Source organism: Vicia villosa, linkage group LG1, assembly GCF_029867415.1.
Source record: "Vicia villosa cultivar HV-30 ecotype Madison, WI linkage group LG1, Vvil1.0, whole genome shotgun sequence".
Taxonomy (NCBI): Eukaryota; Viridiplantae; Streptophyta; class Magnoliopsida; order Fabales; family Fabaceae; genus Vicia; species Vicia villosa.
In genome coordinates, this window is record NC_081180.1 from 43,476,086 (window position 1) to 43,496,801 (window position 20,716).

A 20,716-nucleotide genomic window follows, 5' to 3' on the forward strand; every position below is an offset into this window, starting at 1 on the left:
TGTCCCAGATCAAACGCATTGCATTGCTTTCACTTCACCGTCTCTATACAAGTTGGTGTTTCGCCAAAAAGTGCAATCCACATTGACACAGCGTCAATTAATCCAACGGCTGCGATACTCTCTCCTCTCTTTCTCTCTCTCATCAACATCGCTTTATCAAACCCCTCCAACGTCCAACCCATTCCTCACCGGGCGCCAAAAACCCCTTTCTTCGCTTTTATCAACAAACCTGACACTTATTTCAAACGCAACAGTGTTAATCTAAACTCACAAAATTCCAAAACTCGCACTTAGATTGAGCTTCGTTTTCGTGAATCTGCATCGAATCGATTCGATTCGATTTCACTATGGACCTTCAGAATACTGTCAAGGAAGCCCTAAATGCACTCTACCATCACCCCGATGATACCGTTCGCATGCAAGCCGATCGTTATCTTCAGGATTTTCAGCGAACTTTGGATGCGTGGCAGGTTCTCTCTTCAATCCTTTCTCCTCTTTCTCGATTCGTTTCATTCACTTCCTGATTTCTCTTTTCACCGAATTTTTATATTTTTTTTCTTTCTGTTTTTCTGATTTTGATTATTGTTGTTGATTCTTAAGCTGTGAACTTAGCTCCAAGTTAACTCCATTTAGTGGTGTTTTAAGGAGCGTTTCTATTTCTGTGATTTTTGAATTTCAAGGATTCTTCAATTGTTATGGATTGCGAACTCAGTGATTCAGTGCAGAAACGCAGATATATGAACATGCAGATATATGAATGAACATGCTTGTTCTTCTGCATGTGTGCTAATTATTTTGTTTTTGGTTTTAATTACTGCAGGTGGCTGATAATTTACTTCATGATCCGAGTAGCAATCTAGAGACTTTAATATTTTGTTCTCAGACCTTGAGAAGCAAGGTGATTCTTCATTGTTTTTATACTTGTTTGATATTAATGTAGTTAGTGCTTATGCATGTTTAAAAATGTTAATTGCATGCTGATTTTATACTTCATATTAGCATATGCATGTTTAAGAATGTTAATTTGCATGCTGATTTTATACTTCATATTAGCATATGCATGTTTAAGAATGTTAATTTGCATGCTGATTTTATACTTCATATTAGCAAATGCATGTTTAAGAATGTTAATTGCATGCTGATTTTATACTAATATTAGCATATGCATGTTTAAGAATGTTGAATGCATGCTGGTTTCTGACTGAAAATATCTTGTCAGAAGTGCTTTCTTCTTAATTATTGAGTGCATGATTATGATCTAGGTTCAACGAGACTTTGAGGAGCTCCCTTCCACAGCATTCAGGCCGCTGCGTGACTCATTAAATGTGAGTGACTATTCTCTGTAGCTATTTTGAGAGTGTTTGTTCATTTAACTTTGGGACATGCATTTCATTTCTTTGTCAGAAAGGATTACTGAAATATGGTCGTCATTGCATTTAATCTCTCTAATTAAATATTTTCGGGTCACGGACTAGTATGACCATGGATATTCAATTGTTTAAAAAGATACAATGCTTCATATGTTTGTGAATAGGCCTTACTTTAATCGGTTCATGTTTGTTTTGAATGCAGAACTTACTGAAAAAGTTCCACAAGGGTCATCCAAAAGTCAGAACTCAGGTATCATAAAGAAGCTCCTTGTGACCTTCTGTCTTCTTTGCAGTTTGTTTTTTGCTAGTTATATCTAAGTTTAATTTACTGAGATACATTGTTCAAAATTGTCCGTACTTGTAGATTAGCATTGCAGTGGCTGCATTGGCTGTGCATGTGCCTGCAGAAGACTGGGGGGATGGTGGAATAGTGAAATGGCTCAGGGATGAGATGGATTCCAATCCAGAATATATACCAGGATTCTTGGAGTTACTTACAGTTTTACCAGAGGTATATATGCTGATGTTTCAGGAACTTGGACCGTCTTTTGATCTTTATTAATGACACAAATGTCTGAATTTTAAGCTACAAAATGCCAAGTAGTTATTCTTTACAAAATTGCTGTTTTGTCGGATAGTGTTTTATGTAGCACCTAACATCATGAAATTCATATATCTTTCTATAAATGGTCGCAAACAAAATATTTTAATTGAAGTTTATTAGCTATTTGTTTGATTGTGTTTTGTCGTTAGTTATTATGTCTTATACTTATTTTGTTGTTATAAACAGGAAGTGTTAAACTATAAGATAGCAGCTCGTCCCGAAAGGCGCCGTCAATTTGAAAAAGAGCTTACTTCTCAAATGGAGGTTGCTCTTAATATACTGACAGCTTGTTTGAGTATTTCTGAGCTAAAGGAGCAGGTGACGGGTCAATTGCTTTTCTATTTACTGTACAATATGTTGTCATTGTCAATTATTTTGAGTGTTAAGTCTGTTTTTATGGTCTTATGGCGATGCTTTAATGTTAACTTTTGTTTCAGGTTCTTGAGGCATTTTCTTCATGGCTTCGCCTAAAGCATGGGTACATATTTTCTTTGTTCTTTGCATGCAACTAAATTTTCGTTTACAGAACTGTGCATTACTGATAATGGTGATGGATTATTATTAGATTATTCTTCATGTTATTTTTTGATAAGTGGTCAGGCATCCGTAAGTCTGTTATGTTTGGGAGAAACATTTTATTAATGCCACATCTGCACCTTTTTTCACAACTGAAGCTTCATATTTTTTTATTTGTATGAACAATTAATAGATATATCTTAGTCAGGTACTCTCTCATTATTAGATTGTTGTTATGAACATTTATTGTTGGTTTTCACATAAAGATTCTTAAAATAGTGAGTTGTTCTGAGTATTACATATGTAGAAGTTTTGTTAACTAGAAGTGGTAGAAAGAGCAAGCGACATATCTAAAAATGCCGGGTGATTGGTTTCAGTGTAACATCTGTATAATTAAATGAAGAGGCATTGGTATTATGTATATATTTTTATCACAATTTAATGATATTTAGATGTATTATCAAGTTAGTATTGTTTCTTGTAAAATTGATATCAAAGATTTCTATTATCTCAATCTTAAAGGGAAAAGAACATGAATAATGCATATTGTTCTAACTTATGTTTTAATGATATTTTTTTCTTTTCAGGATTCCCGGATCTGTTCTCAGTTCTCATCCATTAGTTCTCACAGCACTGTCGAGCTTGAATTCTGAGATACTTTCAGAGGCATCTGTAAATGGTACGAAAGCTGGGAAAATTTTCATTTTCTTCTTTCAAATATATGCCGTTGGAATTGAACTGGATATCACCTCAAGATATTAGTCACTAATCAGGCTAATGTTATATAGTTATAAATTATAATGATATAAAAAGCTGGGCTCTATTGAATTTTAATTTTTAGTAGGTGTATGAAACACCTTTTAAGGCTTGATAGTGTTCATGTGTGCCATTAGATCTTCCATGTGTGATATGGCAAATGCAGCCTTATTAATCTTATTGGGCAATGCTTGTACTGGTGTCTAGTTGTATTGTACTAGCACTTGGCTTAAAATGTTTCGTATATTATTCACATTTCCATCATTTTGCTGAGAGCGGAACACTTAGTAATTTATTCATCCACTACTACCAATTTAAGCGTTATTAACACTGAACCTAGCAAAACTCAATGAAGGAAAGGTTTGCAGTAGTATTTTTTAATATTAATACTGTCTTTAGCTTTACATTTTCTGTTTTCTTTATGGTATTTGTCATCTTTTTTAATGGTTAGGAGGGATGAAAGGTGCTAGCAACATTCGCTTTAATACTCTCTTTCCAACTCTCTTATTGCGTGAAATTCATGTAGGTCCCATCACTTTATGTGGCCCTTACCAAAATAGTGATACCTACATGAATTTTACCCAATAAGAAAGGTGTTGCTAAGAGTGTTAGAGTGAGTGTTGCTATCCCTACTCTTAAGAAGATTATGATATCTTACCACTTTTGAGCAGTGTTGTTTCATTCCATCTTAATCTTTTATTGCTCAAGAAATAATGCAAGCATTTGTATAGACAACTTGAAAAGAAAGAGCAATTTGGTGTTGTAGAACGAGAAGAATGTTAGTTAGCTGGTAATTTGAGTGTGATATATAAGTAGAGGCTTCATTAGATAAAAAATCTAGGCATTTTCTTAAACTTTTAAGGGTTGATTGAACCATGATTTTTCATTAGCACATAGTATTCAGGTTAATCAACACATGAGGCATAGGGTTGTGATTTGTGAATGCTGCACTCTTCAGTAATTATAATATAAAAGTGTAATGGATCAGTTTATTGTTGCAGTACTGAGCTATGTCTCTAAGGGGAATGTATTCAGCTATGCCTCCACGGGCCTTACGTTTAAAAAAAAAAAGATTTTTATAGCGTTACATGATTCTGTCAAAAAATTTAAAAGATATTTTTTAAAAAGATTTAAATGGGAAATTGTTTTGAGTAGCTTCTCTCATAAAAGTCATTTTTAAGAGTATCTTTTTGAAAAAATATGTGATTTTTATTATGTTTAAATCTCTAAAAATGAATATCTAAGTTACTTAATGTTAAAGTTACTCTTTTAATTTATAATAAATGAGTTTGAAATAGCTTCTACTAATGTTGAGTAAGTTCTCACGAAAATCATTTTTAGAAATATAAAGTTAAAATACTTTTTTATTTATTAATGGAGATGAAAAGGAATATGCAAATGGACCTGCACAATTTTGCCTTGATGTTTTTTCCTCTTTATATATAAATTTGTTTGTATGATAAAACTCTTTGGCTGACATCCTACTTGAGGTTCCACATGTTCCACTTCTTCAGTAGCAGTAGCTGTGTTTCTTTTACTTGTTTGCGAGTATGTTGACATTTCTGTAGAAACAACTACTGCTTTCAGTGTCGGTATTTGTTAATGTTGGAATGTTGATATTCTTTTGGATTTAATCATGGCGTTGCTTTTCCCATGTACTTAATTTGACCATGTGGTATTCCTTTTGTCTTTTGCATCCTCCTTGCAGTGATTTCTGAGTTGATACACTACACTGCAGCAGGGAGCATTGATGGTGTTTCCACAAATGTGCCCTTAATTCAAGTCACTGTTCCTCATGTTATGAGTCTTAAATCACAGCTTAGTGATTCTACGAAGGTAAACAAACTTCTCACTCTCCCGGGCTTGAGGGGTTGTCTATTCCAAAACTGTAGCAATTTTTCTTTATGATAGCGTTGATTTAATTCACTCTGTTGGCATTTATTTCATAGCATGGAATTTGTTATACGATTTTTTGTGATAGCATTGATTTGATTAATAGGATTAGGTTTCCCTTTTGATGGTCTTGGTTTGATTTATTAGTGTAGTAGCTATAGTTTTTGGCCACAATGTGAATACCTATTATCTAGGGAATGAATGTTAAGTCTTGGATAATTTCGCCGACAGCCAATAAAAAGCCTCATCAAATGTTTGGCTGTTATCTCGTATTTGGCATTCTTGAATAGCAATGCTGAGTGGAAGACCCCATAAATGCTGTGGTGGAAGACCCCATAAATGCTGTGGATGGATAATAGTGGCACTACTGTAAATTGTGATACAAGAAAATATATAAAATGGACATAATTTATGATATTATACTACATAATACTATAATGAAGGTTCAAAAACAAATAATTACTCTGTGAAAGTTGTATAATATATTTCAATGTACAAGCTCTAATTTCGTCATATAGACTATTCCAATCTAACGGGCCTCACTAATGGTTTAAAAGTTCGAATTTAAATTACTACTACCAATAGTAAAATTAGCTACAGTGAGGGTAAATTATTGACATCTCTTTCCCTCAAACTGGTGAATGAATATCTATCATTTCAAACATGGAAATCTTTTCAAAGTTATTGTTGCTCAGCCTTTTGATAGAAGACATGCAACTTTGTTTCGAGAAGAAACATATGGAGTGCAAATTAGACTACTATCTAATTTTTCTTTGATGAAGTGTCTGTCAACTTCAACATGTTTGGTTCTATCATACTGCACTAGACTATCGGCTATGCTAATAATAGATCTATTATCACTATAAAGTCTCATTGGTTCATCACTCTTTATCAAGTCTATGATCTTTTTCAGTCATAGTAGTTCACATATCCCTTGTGCCAGTGCTCCGGACTTTGCTTTAACACTAAATATGGATACAACACTTTGGTTTTTTTATTCTTCCAAGTCACAAGATTACCACCCAAGAAAGTACAATATTCTATAGTCGATCTTCTATCAACAATTGATCCTACATAGTCAACATTAGCATATGCTTTAAGATCCACACTTCCATTTCGTTCAAACAAAAATCCTCTAATTGGATTTCCTTTTAGATATTGCACAATTTGGAGCGCAACTTGTAATTGAATCTCCTTTGATTGGTGCATGAATTGGCCGACTAAGCTTACAACAAAAGTAACATCAGGTCTAGTATCTGATATGCATTTAAGTTTTTTCGACTAACCTTTGATACATTTCCTTATCAACTTTACACTTGGATCAATTGGTGTGCAGGCATGCATGCTGTTTTACCCGTCTCTTGTAGAAGACCAATGTATTTCTATTGAGATTTGAAGATTCCTTTCTTAGAGTGGGTAACATCAATTCCCAGAAAGCACTTCAATTTCCCCCAGGTCTTAATCTCAAACTCCTTGGCTTAGTGTTCATTAAACAATTGCTACCCCTTCTCATCATCACATGTTATTGTATTGTCATCCACATACACCAATAACACCGTTACTCCCTCGGTCTCAAAATGTTAGATAAATAGAGTACGATCTCCTTGACTTTGTTTGAAGCCCTATTTTTCCATAACTTTGGCAAGTCTTCCAAACCTTGCTCATGGTGATTGCTTTAGTCCATATAAAGTTTTTTTTTTTTTTTTTTTAAATTTTCACACGATGTTGGCGGGTAGTAAGTTCACAATATCCAAGAGGTACATCCATGTAGATCTTTTCTTCAAGTTCTCCAGGTACATCCATGTAAATCCATTCTTCAAGTTCTCCATGAAGGAAGACATCTTTCATATCAAATTGATGTAAATTCCTATTGTCATTAGGTGCTAAAGATAATATCAATCTCAGCAGTATTCTTTTTAGCAATTGGAGCAAATGTTTGAGTAATCTACTTCATAAGTTTGGGTGAATCCTTTGTCAACCAATCTTACTCTGTACCTCTCAATAGATCCATCAACCTTGTATTTTACAATGTATACCCATCTGCACCCTACATGCCTTAGTTTTCTTTTTCTGTCAGACAACGCCTCAAATGAAAAATTGCCTCAAATGAAAAATTAGGTATTGTTTTATTGTTTAGACTTGTAAGAAAGACTTTATAGGTGGGTGAAAAACGTTCAAAACTTAGGTACTTGGATATAAGGTAAAATGTCTTTTTGATACATGTTTTGGTTTCTCTTCTTGTTGGAATGGGAAGATGTAAATCTTTGTAGTGTGGTGGTAATATTGAATTGGATTCTATTTCCTATTCATTAGAAAATTCAAACATTGAATCACTAGTGCTGGGAGGATCGTGGAAGGTTACCTCATGTAATGTCGGATTGGACTCTTGAATATGAGTAGATTCAGGAATGATCTTTTTTCCTGTATATACTAAATTCTTTTCAAATCTTACATTAGTTTCAACATTTCCATTTTTTTCAGAATCAAGTTCAGTCTCAACATTGTTACCACTAGTTTTAGTCTCACCTTCTAGTCCCAAAGTAAGGTTAGGAAGTGTGAGATGGTGTGGATGAGAACATTTGTAACAACCATTTTAGATGGAAAAGTATCCTATAAAAACACATTTTATTGCTTTAGTGTGAAGTTTTCCTCTACCATCATTATGGATATGGATAAACTGACATACATCAAAATATTCTAGGAGTGAGATTACGAAGCAATTAAGACACATTCACCTTAATATTTCTTGGGAACTTTATTTTGGAATACCATATCACGTGTTTGGTATAACAAGTGCCCATTCTTTCTCTCAACAATCCCATTTTGTTGGAGAATTTTAACACATGAAGACTCAAGATTAATACCTTCTTTTTGACAGAAAGAATCAAGACTGTGGTTTAAGTAATCTTTGGCATTATTGGACTTAATTCTTTTAAATACTCACACCAAATTGATTTTTAATCATAGAGAAGAAGTGAAGAAAGAAAGAAGAAACGTCTCATTTTTGTTTTAGCAAGTAGACCCAAGTAACCTGAGTTCAATTATCAATAAATGTTACAAACCAACAAGCACTTGATATATTTGAAACATTCAACGGATCCACACATTAGTATGAATTAAATACAATGGAAATGTACTCATTTTATTACCGAATGGAAAAGAGACACACTTGTGCTTAGCAAGTTGACACACCTCACAAGAAAGGCTCTCCACAACAAATTTTTAATGAATAAAGGATGGCCAATGTGACACACCTCATTAATTGATTCTGAATAAAAGGAGTTGTTGTTGTTGCTGAAGGGATTTGGAGGAATATTTTGGTTATCCAAGTAATAAAGACCATTTCATTTAACATTTTCAATTGTCTCCCTACAATTATTGTCTTAAAAAACACAAGCATTGTTATTGTTAAGAAATGTGGGCTTAACTCATCCCTACAAAATCGATTAGTAGGGTGAAGATTGCCCCCACTTATAAGCACATGTTTAGGCCATATATTGTCCGATGTGGGACTCTTAACACACTCTCTCACGCCCAGGACTAGACAATTGGTGCGTGGAAATAAATGGTGGATGGCCCGATAGCGGAAACCATAATAGGTGACCCACCGGATCTTAAACAAGACTCTTGATATCATGTTAAGAAATGTGGTTGGGCCTAACTCATTCCTACAAAATTGGTTATTAGGGTGAAGATTGCCCTCACTTATAAGCGCATGTTTAGGCCATATATTGTCCAATGTGAGACTCTTAATAGTTATAAAAATTTACATTACATGATAGGTCTATGATAGGTCTGTTGTGAGTTTTTGTATTGAAATTAGGTTAATGGATAATTTGGGAATATGAAGAACATTTTGAAGGATCGTAGATGAGCTTATTTGAATATATCTTTGACCAGCGACACTACAACTATAAGGGTACCATATGATGTGAATATTTTTCTGTTGTTGGTACAAGGTGAATAAATAAAATAGTGTATGGGTAAGGGTGTCCTGTGATTAGTGGCTCTATATTCAATATTGATTATAGAGGAAGTGACTTACCAAGAGGAAGTGAAAACAGGAACAATGTGCCAAATAAGAAGTACATGATGGTTTCTCTAATTTATTACGGGAGGATCTCAACCTTTCTACTTCATCTTGGTTGAGTCAAAGTCAAACCAATCTTCCTTCCGACATATTGATGGATGTCGTACAAATGTGCCTGACTCAATAGAATAGAAAAGGACCGGTAAATATTAGTGACGGATGTTGTACAAATGTGCCTGACTCAATTGAATAGAAAAGGACCAACAAGTATTAGTAAAGAGACCGCCAACTTCAATTGGGTTTTTTTCTTTCTTTTTAATAAACGGTGCCTATGCGATGAACAAGTTTTTCGGATGAAGAGTCGGAGGCGAATAAGTACTTCTGCAGGGAACAATGCTTGGATGAACAATACCTCTATGATGTACAATGTATTATGGATATTAGAAACCTGCAATGAAGACGGAGAAATAAAATAAATCGCAATGAAGGCGGACAAAAATAAGAAACCACAATGAAGGCCGACAAGAATTAGAAACTGCAATAACAGCAATTAGGGTTTAAGCGGAAACAAGATCTCCAAAGATCGGAAGCTCTTATACCATGTGTAAACTGAATAATATATTTCAAGTATTTAAGTTGTGTAAGCACTATCTGATGGACTAAACGTCTGAATATAAAGTACTACTACCAATAGTAAAAATAACTGAAGTTAGTAAAAGTAAATAATTGGCAATTCTAATCTTACAAGCCGGTTTTGTAAAATTGAGTTGGGCTCAACCAAAATTCAATTTAAGAATAATAAATCTGAGGAATAAGTGCATAAATATTTTAAGACTGAGATGGGACATTCATAACATAGCAGGCTTGGTCGAAAAATAACTGGGTTGTTGGATCCTTCTCGTCTCCTGCAGCCCTAGCCTTATGGACATTATATTTGCAGCCAAAAGTAAAAAAAAAAAAGGCAAACCTAAGTAACTCAGAGGTTAAGGGGCCTAACTGGAAACCTGCCATAGATGTGTTTTGGTGTTGAGTTGGATTGGGAGAGGGAAACATTCTAAGGCATCAATTACTTTAAGAATGAGGGGTTGAACTCTATTTTTATTCTGATATAATCTTCATTATAAAATTAGTAGCTTTGTTTAGGTGTTCCAGTCACTCAATTTTGTGAGCGTTTGAGGAAGGAAAATGCCGTCATATCAGCATTAAACCAACTTTTTAATGAAAAATTCTTGAGGAATTTAGTTTTAATTTCTGTGTGAAGGCCATTGACAGAAAGTGATAGACTATTTCTACCCCAACATGTATATTTCTTAATGATATTTCATCTATTGTAAATATACGATATTCTCATTCTTAGTTTATACACATTTGCATGCTATGCTTCTTATTCAAAGGCCTACGATGATCATGATTCATGATCCTTTTATCTCCCTTTAGGATGAGGAAGATGTGAAGGCAATTGCTAGGTTATTTGCAGACATGGGTGATTCATATGTGGAACTGATCGCAACTGGTATGTGTACATTACTGTATTCTTTCTTGCAGACAGTCTGACTGAATAGTTTTGAAGCCCTCAGAAATTGCTTATGGTCTCTCTGGTGTTAAATTAATTGAATCTAAATCATGATAAATTAATATTCCAGGTTCTGATGAATCAATGTTAATAGTACATGCATTGTTGGAAGTTGCTTCACATCCAGAATATGATATTGCTTCTATGACATTTAACTTTTGGCATAGTCTTCAGTTGACCTTAACTAGAAGGTAATTATTTTACTCTTGAAAGTATGGTTCTTGCTGGATATCACTTTTACCAGATTGTAAATATATTATTACATGATTTGACGGGGGAGTCTTATATATCACATGGCAGTGAAGCATGCATTGAAGCTGAGAGAAATAAGAGGCTACAGGTTTTTCGTCCTGCTTATGAATCACTTGTATCACTGGTGAGTCTTCCTGGTTTGAGACTCACATTGTCTACATTCAGTAGTTAATGATTTCAAGCCTGACATGTGTACTTCAATAAAATCAATTTTGTTATTGTCTACATTCTATATATATATATATATATATATATTTATATATAAAATTAAATATTATCTACATTCTTTGTATATAATTAAACAACACCATTCTTTTAGATATTTATAGTCGTCTCAAGATTCTTGTAGCCTTCACACATTGCTCTTTACTCTTTTCCCAGCTGTGACTGAATTGTGTAGTTATTACTTGTTATATTTATGCTGTTAGATCTTGTCATGGATGTTTTACAGGTTAGCTATCGGGTTCAGTATCCTGAAGATTACCAACATCTTTCATATGAAGACCTAAGGGAATTTAAGCAAACTAAATATGGTAAATGGGTTTGCTCTTGTTGTGATACATTTCTTTTTCTCTCACTGTTGTATACTGATTGTTGTTGTTGTTGTTATTATTATTGCTAGAATTTGGGTTGGGCCTAACTCATCCCTACAAAACCGGCTTGTAAGGTCAGGATTGCCCCCACTTATAAACACAACACAGACCATATCTCTAAGCAATGTGAGACTAAATCCACCCCTTCAAAGCCAACACAATGAAGGTGTTGGAGGCTGCAATGAGGCAAATCAAAGTGCCGCAATTAAAGCGACTAGGGGCGGACCGCAATTAAGGCGGAAAGTCCAACACACCCCCTCACGCTTCGGGCTCAATGAGCCCGAAGCGTGGACAGTGCGGGAAGCCCAGCAATGGATCTAGGATATGATCTAATACCATGTTAGAATTTGGGTTGAGCCTAACTCATCCCTACAAAACTGGCTTGTAAGGCGAGGATTGCCCCCACTTATAAACACAACACATACCATATCTCTAAGCAATGTGGGACCAAATCCATCCCTTCAAAGCCAACACGATGAAGGTGTTGGAGGCTGCAATGAGGCAAACCAAAGTGCCGCAATTAAGGCGACTAGGGGTGGACTGCAATTAAGGCGGATAGTCTACTGATAAAAGAAATTAGTTGAATGACTAAAGTTTTAAACAAGAAATTAGCTTTGAGATGATTTCACAGGTTAATCACAGGAAGTTAGGAAATAGGATTGACCTTGAAAGTAATGTAAATTTAGTGTTTTTCTTTGGCATGGAAGATACGTAGCAGAGGCTCACTAACTACATATTTTTTTTCACATTCTGTTGTTAAGAAACTTACCGTTGATCTTTGAAGTTTAATGGTTAAAATATTTGAGATACGAATGATCTTATTTGTGTGAGAATGGGCCATGATATTCTGGCATTCCCATCCTTGAATTTCTATGTTCTAGACCTTCTTTTATCATTTGCATGTGGCTACTTTTTCAAACATGTTGCAAAATCTCTTTATCTGTTTCATTTGAATCAGAATTAGATGGTATTTCTGTTCTAATTGGTCAACGGTCATTTCTTGTTTCAGCTGTTGCAGATGTATTAACTGATGCAGCATCGGTTCTTGGTGGTGATGACACACTTAAAATTCTGTACATGAAACTACTTGAGGTGTGTATTACATCTGGTTAAGGTTAATTTAAATATGATTTCCTTATTAATATGAGACTCTTGCATTGAGGGGACGGAGGGAGTGCTCATCTTCAATTCCATTCTAAACCTCTTGGCCTTTAGTGTTTCATCTTCCTTTTCATTAAGTTTAATATTAGTATGTAGATGTATTTTTTCTTCTTGTTTGTACTTCTGCCTAAATAACACGAATGTTGTTTCAGCCTATAAAAACATTGTGAAAGTTATTTCCTAAACCTTTTGTTTTTTTTCTTTTCTGAACCCATCTTTCCCCCCCTCTTAGGCTGTATCTGGCAATGGTAATAATGAACAAAAGGAATGGCGTCCAGCAGAAGCTGCTTTGTTTTGTATTCGGGCTATATCAAACTACGTGTCAGTCGTTGAAGCAGAAGTAATGCCTCAGGTAGGGCACTTCTTTAATGTAGTAAAATTTTGTTGATTCTCTCTAAAGTATCTCCTTTAATTTCTCTCTAAATCTAAATGCTTTTACTAAAAATGTGAAAAACATTCCTTTCATTAAAACACTCCCTGTAGGATGTTGTAGACGTGGCACAGTAGTTGACATTGATGGCATCAATGAAGGAGTTTTTTTTAATATGCCAGTACTCGGTCGATCTTTATATTGAATTATTGGGAGGGTAGTTCTAGATATTTGGCCATGCCCCAGGAATATATTGTAACCTCCCTTTTTAGTATTTTCATACATTAATAATTTGCCACTTGATTTTCATCAAATTTTAAATTCTGAGAGAAGTATTTATTGTGCACTTAAAGTTGTACTACATTATTTTAGTGGCTTGTACATTTATTTGTTTTACATGACTTAGGGTCTCCCACTTGTGGGAGGATTATGTGTGTATACCTTTGTAATTGTGCGACATCCCTATCTGAATGGGTCTTTTTGCAAGCTCATAGACCACTATTATTTTATATTTTGCATTTTTGGTGTTTGTCTCATACAGCTCATGGCCTTGCTTCCAAAACTTCCTCATCAGCCCCAGTTACTTCAGACAGGTAATGTAATGAAAAGTTATGTAATCCCTTTCCCACTCGACTTATGTACTTAGATACTCTCATTGTAATTTTTAACCTAATTAGGTTTGTAGCTTTACTGTTCAAATTTGTTTGGTACCACTCATTGGAATGCTTACTCTATTGTTGCCATACTTTCAGTCTGCCTAACTATTGGAGCTTATTCAAAATGGCTTGATTCGGCATCATGTGGAGTGACTATACTTCCTTCAGTTTTAGACATCCTAATGAATGGAATGGGTACATCTGAAGACTGTGCAGCTGTTGCCGCTTTGGCGTTTAGACACATCTGTGATGGTATATATATTGAACTAGTATTTGAGTGTATTTGTGAACTTTATGTTCAGTGTTTACCCCTTAGAATGTTGACAAGTTGCCTAGGTGAGCTACAGTAGTATTCAGTGCATACAAGGTGAAGATGAGTGACTGACTACATTCAATGATTACAAATCAATTTTCTGAACTGTGGTTCTGATTGAGGCTTTGCAATAAAGTTTTACCTGAAGAATTTGGTTTGGTCATTTTCATAAACAACGGCTAAAAACCTCGTGCTTTTATGTGAGGATGCAACTTGTTTAAGTAAGTTCTTCAAAAAAGTATTGGAGGAATCTAAATATAAACTAGAAAGTAAAAAAGCAAAAGTAGCTGAAACTAATTTTAATTTTCTATCAAATGATTTACTAAGTAACATCTGTAATGATTCTTTCATTTTTTCAGAAGACGAATTAATAAAGAAAACGTTGGATGAAGAGAATGGGGGAATATGTTGCTTTAAATTATTTGTTACATTTTTTACTGGCCTGATTCGGCAGAATATTTTCTATAAAGTTTGGTGCTATAAAGTAATTAATGAGCCCAACACCTTACATATTTTGGGATGGTTGGTACTTGACTTGATATTAAAGCCTCTATGACCATGTGGTCAATGCCCCTCATCTTATCTCTAACTAAAAATTGAATTTCCGCAATAGGTAGTTGTGTTTGTGCACTGTTCCTGTTTCAGACCCAAAGGACTCTTTCATGAGGGGGGAAAAGCTGAAAGTTGACAATGTTTCACGTATTTGACGCGTTACTTATTTCTGATTTCAGACTGCCGAAAAAAGCTTTGCGGATGCTTAGATGGTTTGTTCCACATCTACAATCGGACAGTTAGTGGGGAAGATAGTTTCAAAGTTCCTGCTGAAGACTCATTGCATCTGGTTGAAGCCTTAAGGTAATTTGGTTCCCTGATATCATTGTATGCTACTAATTCTATTTTAAATGAAGTTGATTTGGTCATCTTGCATTTCAATGTAGTATGGTTGTTACTGAGCTTCCTTTGGATGATGCTAAGAGAGCTCTTGAGGCATTATGCATACCAGTTATATCTCCTTTACAGGTTAGTGTCTGTGTGCTGAGATTCATTATAATTATTCTTTTGATGATTGTTTTTTTCCTACATTTTGGGCCTCCAGGAAGCTATCAATCAAGGTCCTGAAATCTTAAGTAAAAGACCTTCTCGTCAGTTAACGGTTCATATCGATCGATTTGCTTACATTTTTAGGTGTGTTCAATGATTTGTACCTTTATTGCTGCACACTCCAACCTTGTTCTTTTTAAAAATTAAAATTATTTTTACCACAATACTGAACATGCAACTGTATCTGTTTCTAGATATGTAAAACATCCTCAAGTTGTGGCAGATGCTATCCAACGGCTCTGGCCAATTTTTAAAGCTATTTTTGATGTGTAAGCAATCTCGAGTTACTTCTCATGTCTAACATTTCTATGATTTTCCTTGCTTTGTTATGTTCTATTATTTTTTTAAGCTTGTTTATCTGATACATTTTTTTTATCATTGTTGATGCCAGCCGTGCTTGGGACATGAGAACAATGGAATCTCTTTGCCGAGCATGTAAATATGCAGTGAGTAAGCTGGACCATTATTTCTGTTACTTTTTTGCATTTTGAAGAAAGTAAATAGTAATAACCCGGTGTTTGCTATCGAGTGTTGGGAAAATTTCAACTCCTATATTGGCTAGAGATAAGGCCTAAATAGAGCTTTTAAAACCTAGAAAATCCTGACTTACTAGCTTGTTTTGTTGGGTTGAGTTATAACCCAAACATAATGTGATATCCAAATCTGTCTTAGATCTTTTAATGAGCCAGTGCCACCCATAGTCTCCACGCACCAGCCCCAATTGCTCTGGGCGTGAAGATGGGTATTAACAAATGTTCACTTCTCATAATGGCTAGAGATAAGGCATACATAGAGATTCTAAAGCGTAGACAATCTTCACCTTACAAGCCATTTTTGTGGGACTGAGTTAAGCCTCAAAATATAATATTTAGTCATGCAATTGATTTGGGAACTTATCCAACTGTTGTGGTTTCAACCCTTGTATATCACATCTTTTAATGTTACACATGTTCACGAGGTTGAATACTATGTTTATGATGGTCTTTTTTCCCTTGGGCGTTGAGTGAAGAGTTTGTACAAGCTCAAGTTAGTTCTATCGGTTTTCTATGCTAAAAAGTATTAGTTTATATTATTCAATTCACTGCTGTGTAGCAACATTCTATCACATGTTTCTAGGTGAGAACTTCTGGAAGGTTCATGGGGCTTACAATTGGTGCCATGCTGGAAGAGATTCAGAGTTTGTATAGGCAGCACCACCAGCCATGCTTTCTTTATCTCTCTAGTGAAGTTATAAAGGTATTCATATCTTACTATTCTATTGTGAAACTTTATTGATCATGTAGGCAATTATTTTGTACGCATACAAAAGTATGGTTAAATACACCTTTTGACTTTGAAGGATTTCCCCTGATCTTTTTTTACCTTGGGTGAATTTGAGATCTTAATTTCAAAGCTTTTTTGTTGTCTAGTTAATGATTATTTTGGAATATCTCCGTCTAGTTATATTTTTGCCAATTTGTGTTTTCCGAAATAGTGTACTACCTCGTGATATGTTATGGGTTCCTTATCAGACATGCAGAAGACTTGGATAGTGTTACACCATTGAACTTATGATGTTATCTCTCTGTCTATGCCACTCAAAGTCTTAAACTGTCTCTTTAATGAATTATATTCTTTTATCCTAAAAAATGATTTTGAAGAATGAGTGAAATGTGATTTCCTACTGCAAGTAAAGTAATGTTGAGAGGCGTTTCACATGATTGTTAGGTTGTCATTGAATTTTTACTCGTATGATTGGATGAAACCCTATAAGTTTCATACCGCCTTCCAATACCTTACACTCATGCAATTGTTTCATGGTGGGATGAGTTGCTGCTGGTGTTTTAAGAGTAAGCATTAGATTGTTAAGAGTATATACGGGCTTGACTAAGATGTTCTCTGTAACATGTTGTCTTGACTTTTATGATCACTCCTAAAATTCTGTATGACAACAGAATAGGCTCCTCTGGTCCTTTCTTCTTCTCCAAACAACTTCATCTCCCTTCCTCACCTTTTGCTAGTCTCACACAGCCCTTTCTGCAGACATTATAATTTAATACATTATAATTAGACTTTCATTTCATGTTTTTGTTACTTTAGAATTTCATATCCTCTACTAATTTACTCATCTAATTGCTTTTGCTAACTATTTTCTTATTGTATATATGAAAATTTTGATAGGTTATGCACTTATTGTCCTGTTATTGACTATAGGAATGTCTAAAATTCTTACATTTCAGATATTTGGGTCTGATCCTTCTTGTGCTGACTACCTGAAGAATTTGATTGAGTCGCTTTTCCAGCACACAACACGCCTTCTCACAAGTATTCAGGTGTAATTGAAGTAACTTTGCTTTAGCACTTACTTCTGGATCTATGGATAGTATTTGAATGTGTTATTATACTTTCTGCTCCAGGAATTCACAGCCCGGCCTGATATAGCAGATGATTGTTTTTTGTTGGCTTCAAGATGTATTCGCTACTGTCCCCAGTTGTTTATCCCTTCACCAGTTTTTCCTTCGTTAGTTGATTGCTCTATGATTGGGATCACAGTACAGCATAGGTATGATCTCTCTCGTTCCTAAACCCCCACCACACACACACACACACACACTCACGCAACCTTGGAAGCATCCTCCTTTTTTCTATAATGGTATTGCGTTTATTCTCACTTTTTTGTTCTTATTTATTCATGAGATATTAGGAACTCCATGATTAATTTTATGCAGCTACATGTCTGACTTTCTTGCCTGCACAAGTGTCTGCATTTTGCTTATATTTTACAGTCTTTAAGTTAAGGCATCATCTGCATGGAAAGAAGGCATATATGAAATTTCTTTTACCTTACAAAATATAGAATTACTTCAGGATAGGTGCTAGGTGCTGATTGAAATTTACACGTGAATTAATTTCCTCCTAAAGTAGAAGTTATCACTTATTTTATGTTACTAATGTAGATTGAAATTCTTTTTTCTACCTTCAAACCTATTTGTTCCATGTTTTGGTACGGTTGCTGCATGTTCTGTAATTGTGAGCACTTCTAACGCTAGACGAAACGATGTTATGAGAGTTGAATGGATTTTTCTCCTTCAATTTTTCAGTACTTTGTGCCATGCTTGTTTACCCTTTTGCTGTTACCTCCTTCTCTTGTGCAGGGAGGCTTCCAATTCCATATTGCATTTCTGTTCTGATATTTTTGATTTGGCAAACTCCACAATGGGAGAGCAATTTATACCAATCAGAGATAGCATAATTATTCCTAGAGGTGCCAGCATTACCAGAATTTTGGTTGCTTCACTAACTGGAGCACTTCCAAAATCTCGAGTAGACGTGGTAGTTTCTCAAATCAATGTTGACTCATTTTCATATATAATAATATAAAATAGCATGAAGTTTAACCATCTCGATTTCTATACATCTGCATATCTCTCAGGTGTCTTACACACTACTAGCATTAACTCGATCATATGGGATGCAAGCATTGGAATGGGCTAAAACAAGTATTATGTTAATTCCATCAACAGCTGCCACAGACTTGGAACGATCAAGATTCTTAAAAGCACTTTCAGATGTGGCGTCTGGAGGTGATACCAATGGCTTAACTGTTCCTATTGAAGAGCTCTCTGATGTTTGCCGACGCAATAGAGCAGTTCAGGAAATAGTTCAAGAAGCTTTGAGACCGCTTGAGTTGAATTTGGTGTGTGTATCATAGAGGATCAGTAAATGCCTGTGATTGGGAGGGCCATTTTGTTTAGGCCCTGTCTATCAGTTAGGCTAGTTGGTTGTGTATTATTTGTTATATTTGTTTTTTTATGTACTATTCTCCATTTTTTAGGAGAATTTTCCCCTGCATGTTGTATTGGCCAGGAATAATTAAGTGAGGGTGTTGTATTTTTATTCTTGAGACGTGGGTTTGGAGTGATGTCGTTGTCCTGGGTTTCATTTTTAGGCGCAGAGGTTGGTATAAAATTGTAATTTAATGACAATGGAAAAAGTAGGGGTAAAATAGAGTACAATCATAAATTTGCCGCGGTTTAGTTTGAAATGAATCCCGATTTGAGAATATGTCCCTGTTTTTTTCATCTGATTAGTCTCTTTGGATCATAAAATGATTGAATGGATGTGTCTGGGTTCCATTTTTATTGGTTTGTGATTGATGTTGTGAAATTATGGTGCCACCGACCTATACTTGAGAAATAGACTAACCATCCCTCTTAATTTTCTATAATAAATTAAAATAACACCCAAGGGTTAATTAGGTGCAGTGTAGATGATATGATGCCAATCACTACACACTAGAAATTGAATTGTTAGTGTTCTTTTAAAGGCCACATTTCTCGTAGGAAATGAGTTAAGTGTTTTTTTAAAAGGCCACTTTTCTCATCGTTGCTTTTACAAGGATCAATTTGGGGTATGTCCCTTAACGAGAGTAAACGTTTGATTATAAACTGTGTAAACTATTATTTTCTCAACTTCATGTGGAAATTTCTAAATGAATTGGCTGCTCAATTCTTAGGTAAAAAGAAAGTCTCCAGTGCTATCTCGTTTTGTCAAGATTTTTTTATATACTTTTTCTGTCGTACCTGATTACATGAGAAAACTCCAGGAAGCTTGATTAGTCCTCGAGAGGTCTATAACTTTGTTCATTAGTAACATTCAAGCACAGCTCTTTATTAGCAACATTAAGGCTATGTTTGGGAGTTTGGAAGGGAAGGGAGGGGAGGGCTTTGAAAAATAGGAGGAATTGGGTGAAAAGGATAAAAAGATTTTGGGTAGGAGGGTTTTGGAGGGTTTGAGTTTATTCATAACACCAAAAACCCCATAAAATGGGGAACTCAAAAATTGTATTGAAGGAGGGTTTTGAAGGGTTTTGAAGGGCTTACATAAATTTTCCAAATATCTTTTGGGTTGTTATACTATTTTGAAAATTAAATTTTTTGTAATGATAATAACTCTTTTATCATTCTAAACAAATTGATTTTTTCACAAAATGTCAAATATTTTCCTATATTTTTTTAAAATTTTGTTTTTGGAAGCCTTCCCCTTCCCTCCCCTCCAAACTCCCAAACATAGCCTAAAGCACAGCTCCCATGCCATCAGACACAGATGGAATTTCCAGATGCAGTTATGATTTGGGGAAAAAACTTGCATCCTTCAAATCAGAATAATCTGGAAAAGAATTACTGATTGACTCTTTCAACTTAATCAATATTGGGAATTGAGTTATGCAATCTAACATTTCTGATGTAAATCATATATAGTTAGAAATTAGGGACAATATATCAGAGAATTTATGCAATGCTTCACCAATAACCAATGCTAGGTGTTACGAGGGCTTCATATTTTATGTATAATGTATAACAACATAAAGTCCTGATAAAAAATAAATCAGTGTTTTCCAATTGCAAAAAAAAAAGGTTCAAATTCTTCTAGACTTTGGTGCTATAGTGTCGTTAATAGCCGCTATTTCAAATTGTTCCCGTGGGCTGCATATAGTTCAATTTCTACTGAATGGAAAAAAAAAAAAAAACTGCGAGATTTAGAAGCGG

The 20,716-nt window shown here is 34.8% G+C and overlaps 1 protein-coding gene across 2 annotated transcripts; it reads left to right on the plus strand.

Moving 5' to 3' along the window:
- The first annotated feature begins 61 nt into the window (after positions 1-61).
- On the plus strand, positions 62-19,230 carry LOC131635777 (transportin MOS14). Of its 2 annotated transcripts, none has more exons than XM_058906424.1 (27): positions 62-470; positions 821-898; positions 1,263-1,325; positions 1,573-1,620; positions 1,735-1,881; positions 2,161-2,292; positions 2,412-2,452; positions 3,078-3,169; positions 4,955-5,082; positions 10,607-10,682; positions 10,813-10,933; positions 11,043-11,118; positions 11,446-11,527; positions 12,597-12,679; positions 12,981-13,100; positions 13,660-13,711; positions 13,871-14,026; positions 14,819-14,942; positions 15,026-15,107; positions 15,184-15,272; positions 15,383-15,457; positions 15,580-15,634; positions 16,305-16,424; positions 17,408-17,500; positions 17,585-17,730; positions 18,323-18,500; positions 18,601-19,230. In XM_058906424.1, the coding sequence occupies exons 1-27, from the start codon at positions 348-350 to the stop codon at positions 18,877-18,879; spliced, it is 2,859 nt and encodes a 952-aa protein (XP_058762407.1). In that variant the 5' UTR covers positions 62-347; the 3' UTR covers positions 18,880-19,230. The 2 variants fall into 2 exon arrangements, with proteins under 2 accessions (XP_058762407.1, XP_058762412.1); XM_058906429.1 differs by having other exon boundaries at positions 18,323-18,497.
- Positions 19,231-20,716: the final 1,486 nt, after the last annotated feature.

Bases quoted from the DNA above. Each gene is read 5' to 3' on its own strand.
- LOC131635777 (XM_058906424.1), top strand. From the start codon at position 348: ATGGACCTTCAGAATACTGTCAAGGAAGCCCTAAATGCACTCTACCAT. The intron at 471-820 runs GTTCTCTCTTCA...TAATTACTGCAG, and splicing joins GAACTTTGGATGCGTGGCAG to GTGGCTGATAATTTACTTCA. The intron at 5,083-10,606 runs GTAAACAAACTT...ATCTCCCTTTAG, and splicing joins AGCTTAGTGATTCTACGAAG to GATGAGGAAGATGTGAAGGC.